General features: G+C 37.3%; 1 protein-coding gene across 1 annotated transcript in view; it reads left to right on the top strand.

The window, feature by feature from the left end:
- Positions 1-20,241, top strand: part of TMX1 (thioredoxin related transmembrane protein 1) — a 43,166-nt gene that overhangs the window by 8,496 nt on the left and 14,429 nt on the right. The window contains exon 2 of the mRNA XM_069082240.1: positions 13,109-13,224. Coding sequence (XP_068938341.1) covers positions 13,109-13,224 — 116 coding nt within the window. The remainder of the gene's footprint in view (positions 1-13,108; positions 13,225-20,241) is intronic.

Raw genomic sequence — 20,241 nt, 5'->3', positions numbered from 1 at the left:
CATGATACTCAGCTTTGCTGGGTAGGTGATTCTTGGTTTTAATCCCAGTTCCTTTGCCCTCTGGAATATCATATTCCAAGCCCTTTGATCCTTCAATGTGGAAGCTGCCAGATCCTGAGTTATCCTGATCGTGTTTCCACAATATTCAAATTATTTCTTCCTGGCTGCTTGTAATATTTTCTCCTTGATCTGGGAACTCTGGAACTTGACTGTAATATTCCTAGGAGTTTTCTTTTTGGGATCTTTTTCAGGAGGTGATCAGTGGATTCTTTCAACCTCTATTTTGCCTTCTGGTTCTAAAACATCAGTGCAGTTTTCCTTGAGAATTTCTTTATTTTTATTTTTTAAAGCAATTGGGGTTAAGTAACTTGCCCAAGGTTACACGGCCAGTTTTTTTGTGTGGGTGTTAAATATCTGAGGCTGGAACTGATCCCGGGTTCTCCTGACTCCAGGGCCAGCCCTCTTACTCACTGCGCCACCTAGCCACCCCAAGAATTTTTTGAAGGTTGATTTCTAGGTTCTTTTTTTGATCATGGCTTTCAGGAAGTCCAATAATTTTTAACTTATCTCACCTGGATCTATTTTCCAGGTCAGTGGTTTTCCCAATGACATATTTCACATTGCCTTCTATTTTTTTTCATTTGTTTGGATTTGTTTAATAGTATCTATATTTTTCCTAAAGTCACTAGCTTCCATTTGCTCCAATATAATTCTGAAGGAATGATTCTCTTCAGTGAGCTTTTGAGATTCTTTTTCCATCTGGCAAGCTTGGCTTTTTAAGGTATTCTTCTCCTCACTGGTTTTTTGAGCCTCTTTTGCATTTGAGTTAGTGTATTCTTTAAGGTGTTATTTTCTTCATTCAGGTTGTTGACTCTCATTTCATAATTTTCTTGCATCGTTCTCATTTCTCTTCCCAATTTTTCCTTCACTTATCTTACTTGGTTTTCAAAATTCTTCTTAAGGTCCTCTATGGCCTGTAACTACCTCATATTTTTCTTGGAAGCTTTTGGTGCAGGAGTTCTGACTTCACTACCTTCCTCCTGTTCCATGCTTTAATCCTTTTTTGTCCCCAAAATAGGAGTGTAAAGTCGGATTGCTGGGCTTGCTTTGCTCCTTTTGCTTGCTCATGTTGTCACTCAATTACTTGACTCTTGAGCTTTTTGCCACAGTAAAACTCTGCTTTCAGAGAGGAAAACTTTGTCCCAAATTGCTAGGGTTTTCTCAGTTGTCGGAGCTATTAGTTGGCTGCCTTCTCTGAAGCCTTCACATGCTCTGGCAAACTGGTCATGCACCCTAGGACCTGTGCCCTAAACAGTGATCCAGATCCAAGCATGTTAAAGCAAGAGCGATTACCCCTCAGACTGGATGCTTGGTCCCCCTACAATGTGCAGGCCAGGAGCTCTGAAGCAGCCATGCCGGGGGCGGCAGTGGCCGACATATCTCAGCAGTTTCTTTCTCCAGGGGGCAAAGGCTGGACCACACTTCGGGACTCCCTGTTCCCAAAGTCCACACTACACTGACCTCTCACTTTGTCCTTAGCATCTATTGGTTGATAATTCTGAAAACCGCCACAGCTGCTGGTGATCTGAAGTTCCTCCAAGCCTGTGGTTGATTGTGGCCACCCTGAGGCTAAAACCTTGGGCCTGAGAGGGGCTGGGCTTGGCTCCCAGAGGGCTTCCTTGGCCTCTTCCTGCAGGTCTGCTGGGCTGACTTCAGTGGGACATTAGATTCTCTCTGTCATTTTGTGGGTTCTGTAGCTCCAAAATTTGTTTAGAGTCATTTTTTACATGAATTGGAGGAGGTGGAAGTGGGAGCCCCATGGAAGTCCTGTTTCTATTCCACCATCTTGGTTCCACACCCCCCTCCCCCCCCCAGCTCCCAAACTTTTGAACTAGCTCCTAGAACCAAAGTGAATTTCTGAAATGTCTATAGATAGTATTCTGTCCCTTCCTTTTTGGCACTTTTTGTCCACTGGAATTTTCTTGGTATTATTGAATTCTTTGGTTAATGAAATATCTTTAAAACAAGTAAGAAAAAAAAGCTATGTAAAAATCCACGACAAGGAAATGTGAAGAGCTATACAGTGGTCTAGCATTAATACCGTCAATTCTTGATTACAGGTGCTTTGCCTACATTTTATATTACTCTTATAAATTTTTGCTCTCAAATTCTTTTCTACATAATCTTAATAAAGAATTTTATGCTTAATTTAGCTTCCTTTAGTTAACCAAAAGTTGAAAGTTGTAAGAAAAAGAAAAGCTAGCCAAAATAGTTATTTTCTATTACAGAGAAGGTATGTAGAGTTAGGTTTGTAGAATCTTGTTGGTAATATAGTGTATATTTAATATACTCTTGGTGAATGGGGGAAAATGAATAAACTAGAGTAATGAAAGCTGAATTAAACATATTAAGCCTCTGAAATGTATAAGGCACAAGGAATATAAAAACAGAAAATGAAAGTATAAGCTATTTGGGGGCAAGGACTTACTAGTATGTGTCTATTTAAAAGCTAGATTTTTAAGTTCCTTAAGGGTGGGAACTACATCATTTTTTCCTCTTTGCTAGTGTATAACGAAGTTAATTGCACATTTTAGACATTTATTAAACATTTATTATCTTAAAATATCTTCCAAAGGTATACAGATATTACAACAATATGCTATGCTCTCATTAGGTGTCTTGTATGTATACAGGGCTAGACTCAGAAAGATAGTTTTTCCCAGTTGCATGTAAAAAAGATTTTTAACATTCATTTTTAAAAATTTTGAGTTCAAAATGTCTCCTTCCCTCCCATTTCCCTTCGCTGAGATGGTAAGCAATTTGACATAGGTTATACATATGCACATATCATGTAAAACATATTTCTGTATTAGTCATATTGTGATAGAAAACACAGACCAAAAAAAGCTTATAAAAAATAAAATGAAAAATAGTATGCTTCAGTCTGCATTGATACCATCAGTTCTTTCCCTGGAGGTGGATAGTATTTTCTATCATGCATCCTTTGGAATTGTCTTGGATCATTGTATTTTTGAGAATAGATAAGTCATTCACAGTTGATTATCATACAATATTGCTATTATTGTGTACAGTGTTCTCTTGGTTCTGCTTGTATGCCTTTGCATCAGTTCGTATAAATCTTTCCAGGTTTTTGGTCGTGGCTTTCAGGTAGTTCAGTGATTCTTGAATTCTTAAATAATTTCTCCTTCTGTTTTTTACTACCTCACATTTTCTTCTATTTTTTCACTTTTTTAACTTTGTTTTGGAAGAACTTCTTATCTTGTGGAGTTATTAACTTATATTTGGACCATTCTAGTTTTCAAGGAATCTGTTTAGTAAGGTTTGTACCTTTTGTACTATTAATTCTCTTACCAAATTTTCATCACTGTTAGTTAAATGACTTGCCCAAGGTCACATGACTAGTAAGTGATAAGTGTCTGAAGCCGGATTTGAACTCAAGTCCTCCTGACTACAGGACTGGTGCTCTATTCATTGTGCCACCTAGCCACCCTAGAACTATTACTTCTTTCTGATTTTTTTTCTACTCTGACTTTTTCATTCAAAATAATTTTTAACTTTTTTTCATCTCTTCTAAGAATTCTAGTTGAATGTGTGCCTAAGGGTATGTGTGTGTGTGTGTGTGTGTCTGTCTGTCTGTCTGTCTGTGTGTGTATGTGTGTTTTAAAAGCTTCGGAGGTGGCTAGGTGGTTCAGTGAATAGAGCACTGGCCCTGGAGTCAGGAGGACCTGAGTTCAAATCTGGCCTCAGACACTTAACACCTATTAGTTGTGTGACCTTGGGCAAGTCACTTAACCCCAATTGCCCTGCCTTCCTCCCTCCAAAAAGCAAAAAAAAAAAAGTTTTGAAGATATTTTTGAGTCATTCTTCTTCTGGATTTGTGCCTTTAGTGTCCTTTGCTCGTTATGGGATTCTTTGCTCAGTTTTTTCAGCCTGCTTCCTGGTTTTAGATTTTATGTTAGGACTCTGTACTTCTCAGGGAATGTCAAGGGGCTTAGCTTGTGCCCAATTGAACCCTGCTTTTCCTTTCTTGGGCTATTGAGTGTTGTGTTATTCTAGGATCTCAGGGATATCTCAGACTGGGAATCTGTTAAGCTTTAAATGCTCCCAAAGTAGGTCCATGGTAAAGTCTGAATTTTGCTTCAGAACTGGGTTTTGTGTGTGTTTGTCTTTTGAAGTTCTAGTACTCTGCTGCTGGACTTGGCCCATTATTAGCTAACTTGAAACTCTGTGGGTTCAGAATGATAAAATTGCAGGCTCTCCTTCACACTGTAATATCTGCCCTGATCATTATTGTGCAGGCTTTAGATTGGACTGGGGCTAGAACTGAGACCCTCACTTAGCTTCATGCCACAAAGCTCTTTCAGTTACTTCTGTGCTTTTTCCTTGTTTAGGAGCCTAGCACCCTCGACTGCTCTAAAAAACAAACACCTTCCCCCTCAAAAACTTTTATTGATTTTTTTAACTTTATAGACATTTACTTTACAGACATTTTTTAATTTTACAGACAATATAGATAAATCTCATTTTGTGAGAGGTACCTTGTAACAAAATAAAACTGATAATATAGTATCTTTATCTGAAAGTCCATGCAACTTTTCACATTTGTAGTACTCCTCCTCTTTTCTTACATTAATAGAATTTTATTTTTCCTATTTTCTACCCCCTTCCCCATTGGGAAAAAAGGGAAAGATTTCTTGTAACAAATAAGCATAGTCAAATAAAATTCCTTCAAAACTCTATACAAAAATATCTGTCTCATTCTATGCCTTAAATCTTTTACCTCTGGAATCATGAATGGTAATTGTATTGATTTTTAGTTTTTATAGCTGAGAATCATTAGCATAATATAGGTGAGGGTTGAATCACGGAAGCAGATGAGATCATCAAGTGAAATAGTGTAGAGGGAGAAGAGAAGAGGGCTCACAAAAGAGCCCTGGGGGCCACATGTGGTTAGTGGGAGCACTGTGATTGAAGTCCCAGCAAAAGAAACTGAGAAGTGGTTACACAGGGAGGAGAATGTAGATAGAATAGCATCAAGGAGATGTAAGGAGAAGAGAATATCAAGAAGAGAGTGACTGACAGCATAAAAGGCTGCAGAGAGGTAAAAAAAAATCATGTGGATTATAATACATTTGGCATTTGATAGGTTATTGGTAACTTGAGAGAGAGCAGTTTCAGTTGAATGACTAGGTCAAGAAAGCAGACTTAGTTGATGTACTTGCTCCTTCCTGCATTTAAAAAAAAATGGGGTGTTAGTTATTGGGGATGGATGTATCAAGTGGAGGTTTTTTGAATATAGAGATGACGAGGACATGTTTGTAGGCAGAAGGGAAGCAGTCAGTAAGGAAAGAAATTTAAGATAAGTGACAGAGTAGGCAAAGGCCAGTCTCTTAAGAGAAGATAAAAAGGAATGGGATCACTTGTACATGTAGAGGGGTTGGGGAAGAGAGGGCTCTCAGTGAATAGCCCCAGTTTTTTTCAGTAAAATCTGAGATAAAATTCTCACTTGAGAGGGTGAAGGGAGTGAGAGACAGGTTTGCTGAAGAACTGAAAAGGTTTAGAAAAGCAGTGAGGCTAGTGAGTTACTGAGGGACATGTAAAGGAATTACCCTGTAAGGTCCTAGTTGAGGTGATATTTCATATTTCAGTACAATTTCATCATTTTCTCCAGTTTCATTTAATAGCTTGTTAACAAAGGCTGATGCCTACTGGTGGTCATAGTGATCCAAGATCTTGGCAGTCACTGTGCATCAATTCATACAAGTCTTGAGACGTCCCTTTCAAACCATCTTTTTCTCTTCTCTTACAGTACAATGATATTCCATTACATTTATAAGCAACAATTTGTTCAATACTTTTGCCAATTTATGGGCTTCTCTTTTTTTTGGAGGGGGGAAGGCAAGGCAATTGGGGTTAAATGACTTGCCCAAGGTCACACAGCTAGTGAAGTATCAAGTATCTGAAGCCAGATTTGAATTCAGGTCTGGTGCTCTGTGCCACCTGGGCATCTCTTTAGTTTAAACTTATTAAGTCCCTTATGATATCCCTTTCCTGTTTGCCTTTTTATGTTTCTCTTTTCAACAAACTCTTTTTGCCATTTGAGTTAGTCTATTTTTTAAGGTGTTATTTTCTTCAGTATTTTTTTGGATCTCCTTTAGCAAGCTGTTAACTTATTTTTCGTGATTTTCTTGCATCACTCTCATTTTTCTTCCCAATTTTTCCTCTATTTCTCTTACTTGATTTTCAGAATCCTTTTTAGCTCCTCCATGGCTTGCAACCAATTCATATTTTTCTTGGAGGCTTTTGATGCAGGAGTTTTGACTTTGTTATCTTCTTCTGGTTCTATGTTTTGATCTTCTTTGTCACCAAAGAAAGATTCTGTAGTCTGGTTTCTCTTCTTCTGTTTGCTCATTTTCCCAGCCAGTTACTTGACTTTTGAGCTCTTTCTTTTTGAGCTTTTTCTTGGTAGACCTCTGCTTCCAGAGTAGAGAGTGCTGTGTCCCAAATTTCTGGGGTTTTGCGTAGCTGTTGTCAGAGTTACTTCTTGCCACCTGCCTCAGCTGTGAGGAGGACTCCCTCTCCACAGCCTCAACAGGCCCTGCCATGATAGCACTCCTCACCCCAGGACTGCCTCCAAGACTGCAGCCCAGATCCAAGAAAGGTGAAGCAAGAGAATCCTGCTTTAGTGCCAGCAAAGAGATTCCTTCAGTTGCCCCCTGGCTACCCCTTCGTCCCCTTATCATCTGTGGGCTTGGAGCTCTGGAAGCAACTACTGCTGCTGCTGTTGCTGCCACTGCCACCTCACCTGAGGTCTGCTCCAGCCAGTCTGTGGGGGCACAACCCATGCCCTCCACTTCCAGCCCTTTTTGAAGATCCTTCCTGTTGGTTTGCCAGGCTGTCCTCAAGTGGAGATGTATTTCAGTCTGTCATTTTGTGGCTGTAAAATTTGTTTAGAGTCATTTTTACAGGTATTAGAGGTGATTGGGGGATAGCTCAAGCAAGTTCCTGCTTTCACTCTGCCATCTTGTTATGCTTCTCTTGAGTCTTGTATTTGAAAGTCAGATTTTCTTTTCAGCTCTGGTCTCTTCATGAATGATGCTTAAAAACCCTTTATCTCATTGAATTTCCATTTTCCTCCCTGAAGGATTATATTTAGTTTTGTTGATTAGGTGATTCTTGGTTGTAATCTTAGCTCCTTTGCCCTCTGGAATATCATATTCCAAACCCTCCACTACTTTAAGTTAGAAGCTGCTAAGTCTTGTGTCATCCGGACTGTGGCTCTACAATACTTGAATTTTTTTTTCTGGCTACTTGAAATATATTCGTGATCTGGGAACTATGGAATTTGGAATTTAATATTCCCAGGAGTTTTCCTTTTGGCATCTCTTTCAGGAGGTGATTGGTGGATTCTTTTAATTTCTATTTTTATCCTCTGGTTCTAGAGTATCAGAGTGGTTTTTCTTTGATAAGTTCTTGAAAGATGATGTCTAGGATCTTTTTTGATTGTACCTTTTAGGTAGTCCAATTATTTTAAAATCGTCTTTACTGGATCTATTTTTCAGGTCAGTTGTTCTTCCAGTGAAATAGTTCACATTGCCTTCTATTTTTTCATTCTTTGGTTTTGTTTTGTAATTTCTTGATTTCTCATAAAGTCATTAGCTTCCACTTGCCCAATTCTAACTTTTAAGGAATTTTTTTCTTCAGTGAGCTTTTATACTTCATTTTTCATTTGGCCATTTCTAATTTTTGAGGAGTTCTTCTCTTCAGTGAATTTTTGCATATCTTTTTCCATTTGGTCAGTTGTACTTTTCAAAGCATTCTTCTCTTCATTTGACTTTTGTACCTCTTTTACCATTTGACCTATTCTACTTTTTAAGGTCTTATTTCCTTCAATATTTTTTTGGTTTTCCTTTACCAAGCTGTTGACTCTTTTCTCCCTTCCCAGTTTTTCCTTTACTTCTCTTACCTGATTTTCAAAATTCTTTTTGAGCTCTTCTATGGCCTGAGAACAATTCATAATTTTCTTGGAGGCTTTGGATGTAGGAGCTTTGTTATCTTCTTCTGAGTGGTGTGTTTTGGTCTTCCTTGTCACCACTGTTTGTTTTTTTCTGTTGTTTGCTCATATTCCCAGCCTGTCACTTGACTTTTAAGTCTTTGTTAAAGTAGGGCTCTGCTTCTAGGGTGGAGGGCAAACTGTCCCAAGCTTCAGGGGTTTTGTGCAGCAGTTTTCAGAGATACTTGTAGGGACTTTTAAGTTTTCAGTTCTTCCAAGGTGGTATGACCTAAGGAGAGGTGTATTTATTACTCTTCTGGTCTGTGCTGTGGTCTGTGACTCTTTTTGCACTGGAACTTCGAGGAGGTTCCCCTGTCTATTGCTGCCACAAGTTTTGCTATGCTAGTGTTCCTGCTTGTTCCAGAACTGCCACTGAGGACCGTGACCTGAGTACTGGCAAAGCAACAGTCCAGTCTCAGTGCTAGCAAAAAAGACCCCTGTAATCTCCTTTTGATTTGTTGCTCATTCCCATTACCCTCTGTGAGCCAAGAGCTCTCAAAGCATCTGCTACTCCTGCTTATTCAGTCATTCCTAAGGCCTGCTTCTGGTTTGCTGAGGCCTGAGCTGTGCTCTCATGTAGGTGTGGCAGAACATTTCTGCTGGTCTTCTAAGTTGTCTTTGGCATCTGTGCACTGAGAGGTCTGTAAACCACTACTGCTATCAGTGATTCAGTCACCTTGAGGTCTGTTCTGGGTTTGTTGGAACCCAGTCTGTGCTGAGGCCTGTACTCTAGACTGTGCTTGTCTTTCACCTTGCTGAGACAGACCTTTCCCGCTGATCTTCCAACTTGTCTTTTTTTTTTCCTTAGCCTAATTAATTTAATTTAATTTTTTTTGATTTTTCAAATGCTTTATTAACTGCTGATTTACATCATTCATTTCCGCCAGATTTGAGTTACAAATTTTCTCCCCAGTTTTCCCCTACCCACCTCCCCAAAATAGCAATCCCACAGGATATCCCCCCTCCTCCAAACTGCCTTCTCCCATATCTTCCCCCATACCCTTTTCAACTTTTCCAGTAGGGCATGGTGGATCTCTATGCCCCAGTGCCTGTATATCTTATTTCCCAATTACATGTAAAATAGTATTAATAATAGTGTGTGTGTGTGTGTATATTAAACATTTGCTTTTAAAACTTTGAATTCCAGATTCATTCCCTTCCTCCCTTGTCACCCATCTTTACTGGGAAGATAAACAGTTCAGTGTAGGTTGTACATGTGTAGCTAATGCAAAACATTAATATAGTAGATACATTGTAAAAGACTGACTATATTTCCCTCCCTCCTATCCCACTTCCCACTAGTTGTATTCTCTACTTTGATCCTATCCCTTTTCAAAAGTGGGTGCTTCAAACTTCCCTCTTCCCCAGCCTGCCCTCCCTTCCATCATCCCCCCTCTCATCCCCTTCCCCCCTACTTTCCTGTAGGGTGAGATAGCCTACTTAGTGTGAATTTCATTCCCTCCCCAAGCCAAATTCAATAAGAATAAGGTTGACCCATTCTCTTTTGCCTTTCTACTCTTCCCCTCCATTGTAACCATTTTCCTTTGCCTCTTCTATATGAGATAGTTTACCCCATTCTGTCTCTCCCCATCTCCTCTCATTATATTCCTCTGTCACCTCTTAATTTCACTTTTTAAGTATCATCCCTTCCTATTAAATTGGTCTTGTGCCCTCTATCTATGTAAACCTATAAACATATATACACATATTCACATACCCTCATATATATATGCGCACATACCCTCATATATATATATTTCTATTCCCTTCAACTGTTTTCATCCTGAGAAAAGTTTCCTCAGTTACAATTATCGTTTTTCCATGTAGGAATGTTAATAGTTCAACTTTTTAAGTTCCTTGTGATTTCTTTTCCCTGGTTACCTTTTCATTCTTCTCTTGTTTCTTATATGTGAATGTCAGATTTTCTGTTCAACTCTGGTTTTTTCATCAAGAGTGCTTGAAAGTCCTCTATTCCACTGAATGACCATATTTTCCCCTGAAACATGATATTCAGTTTTGCTGGGTAGGTGATTCTTGGTTTTAATCCCAGCTCCTTTGCCCTCTGGAATATCATATTCCAAGCCCTTTGATCCCTCAGTTTAGAAGCTGCCAGATCCTGAGTTATGCTGATTGTGTTTCCACAATATTCAAATTGTTTCTACCTGGCTGCTTGTAATATTCTCTCCTTGATCTGGTAATTCCGGAACCTGGCTATAATATTCCTAGGAGTTTTCAAAAAGAAAATCTTTTTCGGGAGGTGATTGGTAGATTCTTTCAACTTCTATTTTGCCCTCTGGTTCTAAAACATCAGGGCAATTTTCCTTGAGAATTTCTTGGAGGATGATTTCTAGGTTCTTTCTTTGATCATGGCTTTCAGGTAGTTCAATAATTTTTAAGTTATCTCTCTTGGATCTATTTTCCAGGTCAGTGGTTTTTCCCATGAGATATTTCCCAATGTCTTCTATTCTTTCATTTGTTTGGATCTGTTTAATAGCATCTTGATTTCTCATAAAGTCATTAGCTTCCATTTGCTCCAATCTAATTCTGAAGGAATGATTCTCCTCAGTGAGCTTTTGAGATTCTTTTTCCATCTGGCAAATTCAGCTTTTTAAAGCATTCTTCTCTTCATTGCCTTTTTGAGCCTCTTTTGCCATTTGAGTTCATCTGTTTTTTAAGGTGTTATTTTCCTCAGTCAGACTGTTAACTCTCATTTCTCAATTTTTTTGCATCATTTTCATTTCTCTTCCCAATTTTTCCTCCACTTCTCTTATCTGCTTCTTAAGGTCCTCTATTGCCTTTAAACAGCTCTTATTTTCCTTTGAAGCTTTTGGTGCAGAAGTTCTGACTTTACTGTCTTCCTCCTGTTCCATGCTTCCTTTTTGCCCCCAAAATAGGAGTCTAATGTTGGATTCTTCTGTTTGCTTTGCTTCGTTTCCCTGGTCATGTTGCCACTCAATTACTTGACTTTTGGGCTTTTTGCCACAGTAGGACTCTGTTACCAGACAGGGGAGCTTCATACCAAGTGCTGGGGTTTTCTTAGCTGCCGGAGGTATTAGTTGGGTGCCCTCTGAAGCCTCCACACACTCTGGCAAGCTGGTCACGAACCCCAGGACCTCCACCCTAGACCACAATCCAGATCCAAGCAGGTTAAAGCAAGTGTGATTACCCCTAAGACTGGTGCTTGGTCCCCCTACCCTCTAAAGGCCAAGAGCTGAAGCTGCCACGTGGCAGTGCTTGTGCTGCAACCCTCAGCAGCTTCTCGCCCTGGGACAAAAGCTGACGCACTCCCAGCTACTGGGTCCCAAAGTCCACACTGTACTGACCTCTCACTTTTTCTTAGCATCTGTATGTTGATAATTCTGGACCACCACATCTGGTGATCTGGAGTCCCTCTGGCCATTGGCTGGTCAGACCTGCCCTGGGGCTAAAATCTCTGAGTGGGGCTGGGGTCGCCCCCCAGAGCGCTGAGCTGGCCGATTCCTGCTGGGCTGTCCTCAGCGGGAGATTCTCTTCTCTGTGTCATTTTGTGGGTTCTGTAGCTCCAAAGTTTGTTCTGAGTCCCCTTTCTACATGGATTGGAGGTGGTGAGAGCCAGAGCCACACGGAGGTCCTTTTTCTACTCCGCCATCTTGACTCTGCCCCCTCTTCCCACTTGTCTTGACTTGGAACTTTGTTTCACTCTGTCTTTTTGTGGGTTCTGCAGCTCTAGAATTTGTTTAGGGTCATTTTTAAAAGGTATTTGTAGAGATTTTGGGAGGAGGTCAGGTGAGTCCCTGCCTTTACTCTGCCATCTTGGCTCTGACTCCCCTCTTTAGTTTCTAATTATTTTTTTGCCACCATAAAAATATTTGCTACAAACATTTTTAAATATATAGTACCTTTTCCTTTTTTTTTTTTTTTGCCTTTTGGAGGGCAATTGGGGTTAAGTAACTTGCCAATGGTTACATGGCTAGTTTTTTGTTTTGCATGTGTGTTGTGTCTGAGGCCGGAACGAAACTCGGGTCCTCCTTACTCCAGGGCTGTCGCTTTACTCACTGTGACACCTACTCGCCCCCCTTTTCCTTTTTCTTTAATTGCTTTGAGGTATAGGCCTAACAATATATAATTTGGTCAAAGAGAATGCTGTATTTAGTAACTTTTTAACATAATTCCAATTTGTTTTTTAGAATGGTTTAGCCAATTTTGAACTCTTCCAAGTATCTCTTTTCATATACAGTTGCTTTTGGTTTAACGAAGATTTGTGTTTGAGGTGTTGTATTGAGAAATATTGAAGATATTATGTTAAGAAGAAAATTACTTTTAGTGATTAAAAGAAGTTGCCATGAATAGATGTTGACTTTGGTAAAAGTTTTTTTTCAGCATCTATTGATACTTTTTCCTGCAATTTTTCTGTTTACTGTATTAATTTCATAGTTCTTAGTTCTTAATCTAGCTTGGTTGTGATAGATAATTTTTTTAAAAAGCATCACTAGAACTCAATAAAATCCACCTGTGCCCTGAAAAAATAAAAATAAAAAAGCATTATTAGCTAACATTCTGTCATCTTTCATTTAATTTCTAATTCAGTTACAAAACCTGTTATCATGATCAGCCCATAGATACCTTAATGCTTTTTACATATTTGGGTTTGTATGCTATGATTTACGTTTGTTAGCAATCAACAATTATTTTTGTCATAAATTTTGTTAGGGGAATTTCTTCATATGTTATTGATCCTAAGTTGAATTTTCCCCAGAATTATTAATGGTTATTACAGATTTTAAAAACTCAGATTACATGGTTTCAAAATCTGGCATTATTGAAGGAATTAGAAGGTTTTTTATTTGTTTTTTAGTAAACCGGATTGTGTATGTTTTAGAAGAGAAATGGAAAATTGCTGCTGTGAATCAGATTTTTTTATACCTAATAGCCATATGAAACCTAAATAACATTTCCTGAATCAAGAAAAATACCAGTTAAAACAAAATTGTTGTTTTCTTTTTTCTTGGTCATCTATATCTTTAGTTTTTTTATTTACCTTTTTTTTTTCCCTAGTTATGCTCCATGGTGTCCTGCTTGTCAGGACCTTCAGCCAGAGTGGGAAGATTTTGCTGAGTGGGGGGAAGATCTTGAGGTTAATATTGCAAAAGTGGATGTCACAGAGCAGCCAGGTATGGTTACTCCATTTATATTTGTAAAGTGCTTTTAAACATTATAAACATTTTTACTGAATGACTGTATTGTTATATATTTTAATGAAATAGTATGTTATATGATTATTTAAAGTAGTCACACATTATTATAGTTCATCAGCATTTATTGAAAAGTCTTGAAATCTTACTGTGATTTTTAAGTAAAATTTTATAATATTTAGAATAATAGAATTCGTAATTGGAAGGTACCTCAGATTTAACTGTAGTTAACTAATTTTTTAAAACCAAAATTTTACTTTATTAATAAATAATTGAGAAATAAGATCCCATAAGCAGCAGATGAAGCCGTGTGAGTTACTTAAAATAACTTTTAACTTTCCCCTCTGAATGGAAGAATGTGATGTATATGGAGTAATTACAGCTAAATCTGAAGGAGAAAGAAGATAAAATTCTACAAAGTAAAATCCTTATGATAATGTGAAAACCAGAGAGCTCTCTAATCTTTAACAGATGTAGCATTCTTTACCCACCAGCTTCCATGTGCCATGGCAGAAGAGGAAACTAACATGCTAGTTTATGCAGGAATCCATCTTGGAATCCTTCATTCTATTGTAGAGACTTTTTCCAACACCCCTACCCCTTCCTCACCCTCATACACACTCTCCCTTAAAGGAAACACTGACTTTCCCCAGCCACATGGAGTGGAAATGGAAAGGGGTGGGAAGACTGACAATATTCTGTCTTTTGACTTGAGACTGGTGACTGTGCCTGAAACACTCTTTGCCTCTACTCCCAAAGCATGAAGTGCTATACAACCTACCAAAAAGAATGGAAGCTGAAGGAGGATTCAGGGCAGTTACGAGCTGGATCTGATCCTCTCTCCTCAGAGGATATACTACATAGGGACCAGTCCTTCAAACCTTACATACTCTAATACAAGGAGGCTGAGCCAAAACTGCAGCCTAGCTTTGGGACTGTACCCACCAGCAAAGGGGAGGCATCATAATGTGAGGAGTACCAGAAAGAAAAAGACTGAAACACCAAAGATTTTAAGAGAAAAATCTCGAAGACTAAAGCATGAACCAAAGATGAATCAACAATTGGAGCCCCAAAGAGTAGGAAGAATAAATAGTAAACCTTATAAAAGACAAAATAGTTTTTTTAAAAAATTTTTTGTAAGCAATCGGGGTTAAGTAACTTGCTCAAGGTTACATGGCCAGTTATTTCTGGGTGTGGTGCTGAGTATCTGAGCCCGGATTTGATCCAGGTCATCCTGACACTGGAGCCAGTGCTCTTACTCACTGAGCCACCTGGCTGCCCCTAAGCAATTGGGTCTAAGTAACTTGCTCAAGGTTACACAGCCAGGTGTTTCTGGGTGGGTGCTAAGTGTCTGAGCCCGGGATTCGATCTCCAGGTCTTCTCAACACTGGAACCAGAGCTCTTACTCGCTGTGCTACCTGGCCGCCCCAAGACAAAATATTTTTAACAGGTATATAAAGAAAAGTGAACTAAGGATGAGATGAAAATACAGAATACTGCTGTGGATTCCCAACAGAGTATGCAGAAGAGACAAGAAACATCACAGTAGTTCAGAAGAGAAATGATATACATAAAAAAAGAAATTGAAGATGAATATTGGTCTGAGCTTAAAGCTCTCAATTCAGAATGAAACAGAAAACAAATTAGAAAGCAATTCAGTCAGTGTTATAGAATATGCAAAGAAAGAAAGATTAACAGGTTTGGAACACAAAAAAACTAAAATGGAAAATCCAGCAGAAGCAAAGCAAAAGGTGACCATATTAAAAAAGCAGTTACTTGAATTCCATGCAAGCCAAAGCTACTGATCTTTAACATGAGGTATGCAGAGATAATGTAGGGATCATAGAAGAATATGACAGACAAGTCAACCTGAATACTACATTAGGAAATAATACAAGAAAACTATCCATAACTTCTGAATACAGACAGCAGAGCATCAGTCTAGAGAATCTACTGGTTGCCTTGAGAAAGCACACACATATACATACTCATATATATAATTTGAAACCCAAGATAAGATCATTAAGTCTAACCATTTTGATAACATTTTTTGCAGATTGCCTTTCAAATAGGAAAGTAAGGAGTTTTTAATACAAACTTATTTCATAGTCATGAGAAATTGCAGAAAAGGATAATACATTCCCTCCAAAAGGAGCTCAACTGCAACTCAGAATGCCATATACCCTGCAAACCTGAGGCTAATAATTAATGAAAAAAAGATATTTAACAAGAGAAGAATTTTAGACATAAAAAAATTTAAGCAGAATATTAGATTTCTAAGTTCCCCAAACAATAGAAACCTTTAAAATGTAAGTAAAACTCTTAAGCAAAGAGTAAATGATAGTCAGTCATTTCATGTTTAGAAAAATTTTTTTTAATTAAGAGCGAAAGATTGTTCATAAAGGAATAAAAAAATGTATATGAGAATTCAGGATATGAGTGCAACAAACAGAAGTGAAGATAGAAGAGCAGATGTGAAGCACTGTACTCTTTTTGATTTTTCTTTGTGCTTGGCATGTAGTAAGTTCTTTATAAATATTTATTATTAATTGATTGAGGTCCCTTCAGGAATCATTGTATTTTGTAGTACAGAATCACAGAATAGGAGGTTGTATAAATGGGGAAAGAAGAGATGGGAGAGAGGGAAATGTGTGGTGCATCCCTACCAAATCCATAGGAAAATAGTGAAGAGATGATGATTCCTGTAGTCTCTTAGGGAGAGGGGATGGATTCTGGAAGAATGAGAGATGTGGCAGAAGGGACCCAGGTCTCAGGGTGTGACTTATATTGGAAGACCTGCTTAAAAAAAAAAAAACAACCTCCAAACTCCTATTGATCTCATGATTTTTTGAACTGGGAACAGCTAGTACATTGAAAGATAGCCTTTTTTTCACGGGCAATATCCTGACTGAGAAGGAATGTATGATCTCCTAGGGCAGATAGCACCAATCATAATTTTGGGAGTAGAGGAAGATGCATGGTACCCAGAGATGAGATGGTATTGGCCTTTGTGAAAGAGACCATTATAGTAAAGTGTAACAGTTTGAGAGACTTACAGCTTCTGGGTAATTGAGTCATTTTATTAGTAAGGCCAGCATTTTATTTTTTTAGCCTTTTTCCTTTCTTTTAAATTTGAGCTCAACTACCAAGGTGGAAGGGACATTGTTTCCAGCATCTTGTACTAGTGACCGCATGCCCTGACTATTTACCTGGTGCTGTACTGATGTTGCCCTGAGGCCCATGGGGATCCCTTGTGTTTGGTGCTATCCTGTGGGAGTAGGGTGTAGGTTGGCTGGAGACTGTAGGGGTCTGACAGCTTACCTGATGCTGAGCAGGGGTCATAGTGGTGATGTCTGGCTGTGCTGAAGCATGAGATGGTTCTTGGAGCTGGAGTCTGCTGGTTCCCCTGACTATGCTAAGGCATGCAGGGGTTGGCATTTGCCTGCTCTACCACCTTGGGGCTCAGGATCTCCTCCTGATTTGCTGTGGTGGGGCTTGCTGGGACTCTTCCTGTCTTGGGCTGTGCTCTCCGTTTGCCCGAGTGAGATGGATCTTTTTTGCTCATCCTTCAAGTCTCCCAGGCTAAAAGACTGCTCTACCCTGTCTTTCTGGTGACTCCATTGTTCCAGGATTTGTTCTGGGGTGCTATTTTATGGTTGTTTGGTTATTTGGAGGTGAATGTGGGAGAGCTACAGCGATTTATTGCTTACTCCTCCATCTTGGCTCCTGGAAGTCCACAGCATTTTATTAATGAAAGGATGGTCATTTGACTGTCTCTCTTAAGACCAAAGACAGTCATGGCACAGGGCTCACAGAGTAGGTGTTTCTGAGGGGTGGCAATCAACTCTGATTGAATAATTCTGTAGGAAGTGATCTATATTAAAGTGAAGGACTGAAAATGACAGGTCACCCTTAGAGAAACTGACTTGACATTCAGACCATCCCCAGCCTTGGGGATCTAGACGAAAGTGGAACACAATGGGCTTCCCCGCCTTAGATTAAATTCCTTATAAGGTTGGGTGGAGTCTGACTAAGTCAATTCAGTCTCATTATCAGTAGTGTCATTCAAGAGATTGAACTTTTTAAAATCAGGACTTTAGAAGAATGGGAGAAGTCTGGATCTCTCCAGATTATTGGTTACTAATAATCATTTCTCTCTGAAGGCAGGGGATAGAACTGGGCCACATGATTCATGACATGGTAATTTCTGTTTTGTGGCACTGCCCCTTTCCAATATTCTTTTATTTCTAGGAATGAGACCTAGCAGAGAAGAAGGATGATGTGGTAAATGATACAAAGGTATTAACCTGGAAATTGCTTTGTAAAGGAAGTTGAAACCTGATACTTAAAAAGCTTTGATCCTATGAGGAACATATGATTAAAGAAATAATAAATAAGATATGGCTGATGAATCAAACAATATAGTTTCAGAGTAGACTAGAAGTAAGGAGTATTAGTGAAGAGAAAACAAATAAGAATGATTTGGTAGGAAGATTTACAAAAATAAAAATAATAAATATAAGAAGTTAGAAAGAAAGATGTAGTATGAACAAAGCACCTACCCAAAAAAGAAAAACACAAATAAGAGGAAAAAAATCAATAATTTGAGTAAAAAATCCAAATTAGGATAAAAGTATTCAAATGGGAGCAGGGAAATAGTAGATACCCTGTGGTAAATTAAAAGTGGCATCAAGGTAGTTTAAGTAGAGATAAATTATTTGCAGAGACAAAGTACTGATTTATAAAGAGGCATACACATACATATATTAATATATACATAGATCTGGATATATACATAATACATTTTATATATAATATTTAGGTGCTATACCATTTTATATGCATAATAAAGAATGATTTTTATGGTTTAAATATAATAGTTTTCATTTTTCTATTAGTATTATGAATTTTTAGTTCTGTTTTGACTGGTAGGTAACATGTTTGTAATTTCTACTTTTTTTATTTAACATAATACATGATAAATTTTATTCCAGCTTCTCATTTTGATTCTGCATGGTTTTTAGATGTTTGGTTTCTGTGTATTTTTTCCCATTTTTAAAATTTCCATTTCCATAAGGGATTATGCTTAATATTTTACTTAATTTATTTCTTTAGCTTTAAATATATAAAAGCATTTCATATTATATGAGATATAATAGTTATAAAAATATACCATGTGTGTAATTTTATAGAGTATATATATATACTCTTTACAAGAGTATATATACTCTTAGTATAGAAGTATAATGTATAATAAGATACTATATATCCATAAACATATATACACATACATACACACACATATATAATATATTCATATAAGATATATCCACTAAAAAAAGAAATTGAGGAAAACACTAAACCTAACATTAAGGCATTTCTTTCATTATTTGATGTGAGTGGAACCTTCTCTTCCTACTTCTTCCCCACCCCAAACTACCATATATAATATTAAACATCAAAAAAATACACAGAATCAAAATGAGAAGCTAGAACAAAATATATTATTCATCATGTAAAATTTTTTTAAAAGCTGTCAGACAAAACTAAAAATTCATAATGCTTATAAGAGAAAGGAAAACTACGTTATGTTTAAAGAAACCATAGCAATTTTTATTCATATCTATTGTGCAGATATGAATATACTTTTAAGCTTTAATAGCTTAACATTACACTAAGACTTTTGAAACACCCTGTGTTTCAGTGAAATGACATGGCATTTAAATTCATAAAGGTAAATTAGCTTAATTGCAAAAGATTGATAGTAACAATAGTAAGAGACTATAACGTTCTCTTTTTTTTTAGAATTGCACAAATCTAATAAATGTAAACAAAAGGGAACCAGAGAACTAAACAATCAGAGAATTTAGAACTGAAAGATTTTGGTGACTTCTTATGGGAATATAAAATAATGAATAATATATCATATATATACACATATACTACATGAATATATTTACACATATACAAATACAGATACATACATACACACGTGTGTGTGTGTATTTGTGTATATATGTATACATACATTTATTCTCAGCACCACATAGCATCTTTACAAAAATAATGTATTAGGGCACAGAGGAATTTTAAAGCTTAAATATCAACAGCATCCCTTATGGACTTGAAGATTATGAACAAGATAGAGACCTAAATGGAAATTTTGTAGCAGGATTCTGAACAAGTGATAGATCGAAGAAAAGAGTCATAAAAACAATACCTACGTGAAAGATAATTATAAGGAAAAGGCAGTGTACCAAAATTATAATTCAATTAAAGCAGCCCTCAGAGTAAAAGTATATTCCTCAGAATATATATTAACAAAGTAGAAAAAGAGGTTAATGAATTGAATATACAATTAAAAATTGGGAAAATAGTAGATAAATCCAAAATGAAAAAAAGAAATCTTGAAAATTAAAAAAAAATAGAAAAAAAGATTATAAAACCAATAACACTAAAAGCTGCTTCTTTGGAAAGAGTAGCAACATTGATAAACCATCGACCAACCAAGTTAAAGAGAGAGGAATGGAATTAATTAAATTAATGAAGTTTATAATGAGTAGAGTAAAATTCAGTCATTAGCAAGTTAACAGAATCTGCTATACAGTTTTATGTTAATAAAATAGAACTCAAATAATTTTATGCAGAAATGTAATATGCACAAATTACCAGAAGATTAAATAGAGGTATTAAACCAAACTCAGCAAAGGAAGTTGAACTAGTATTGAAGAAACTACCAAAGTTGGGTAGGTATCTGTTCCAGATGAGTTTATAGAATTCTGTCAAACTATGAAAGAAAGACTAATATGTATACTGCTCAGATTTTTAAATGAAAGAAAATTCTATTACTCTCCCATTATGAGATAAGGAAAGAGAATTGTAGATTAACATAATGTACAACTATTTAAAAAAATTAAATAAAATCTTGGCACAAGGAGTACAAGAATTTATCTAAAAAAAATCATTTACTGTTATCAAGTTGGATTTATATGAGGG

Source organism: Petaurus breviceps, unplaced genomic scaffold, assembly GCF_028583685.1.
Source record: "Petaurus breviceps papuanus isolate PSGF00001 unplaced genomic scaffold, PetGlider_PUasm1.0 164, whole genome shotgun sequence".
In the NCBI taxonomy this organism is placed as follows: Eukaryota; Metazoa; Chordata; class Mammalia; order Diprotodontia; family Petauridae; genus Petaurus; species Petaurus breviceps.
Note: the sequence above shows the minus strand (reverse complement) of the source record. Positions and strands in the feature narration are given on the sequence as shown.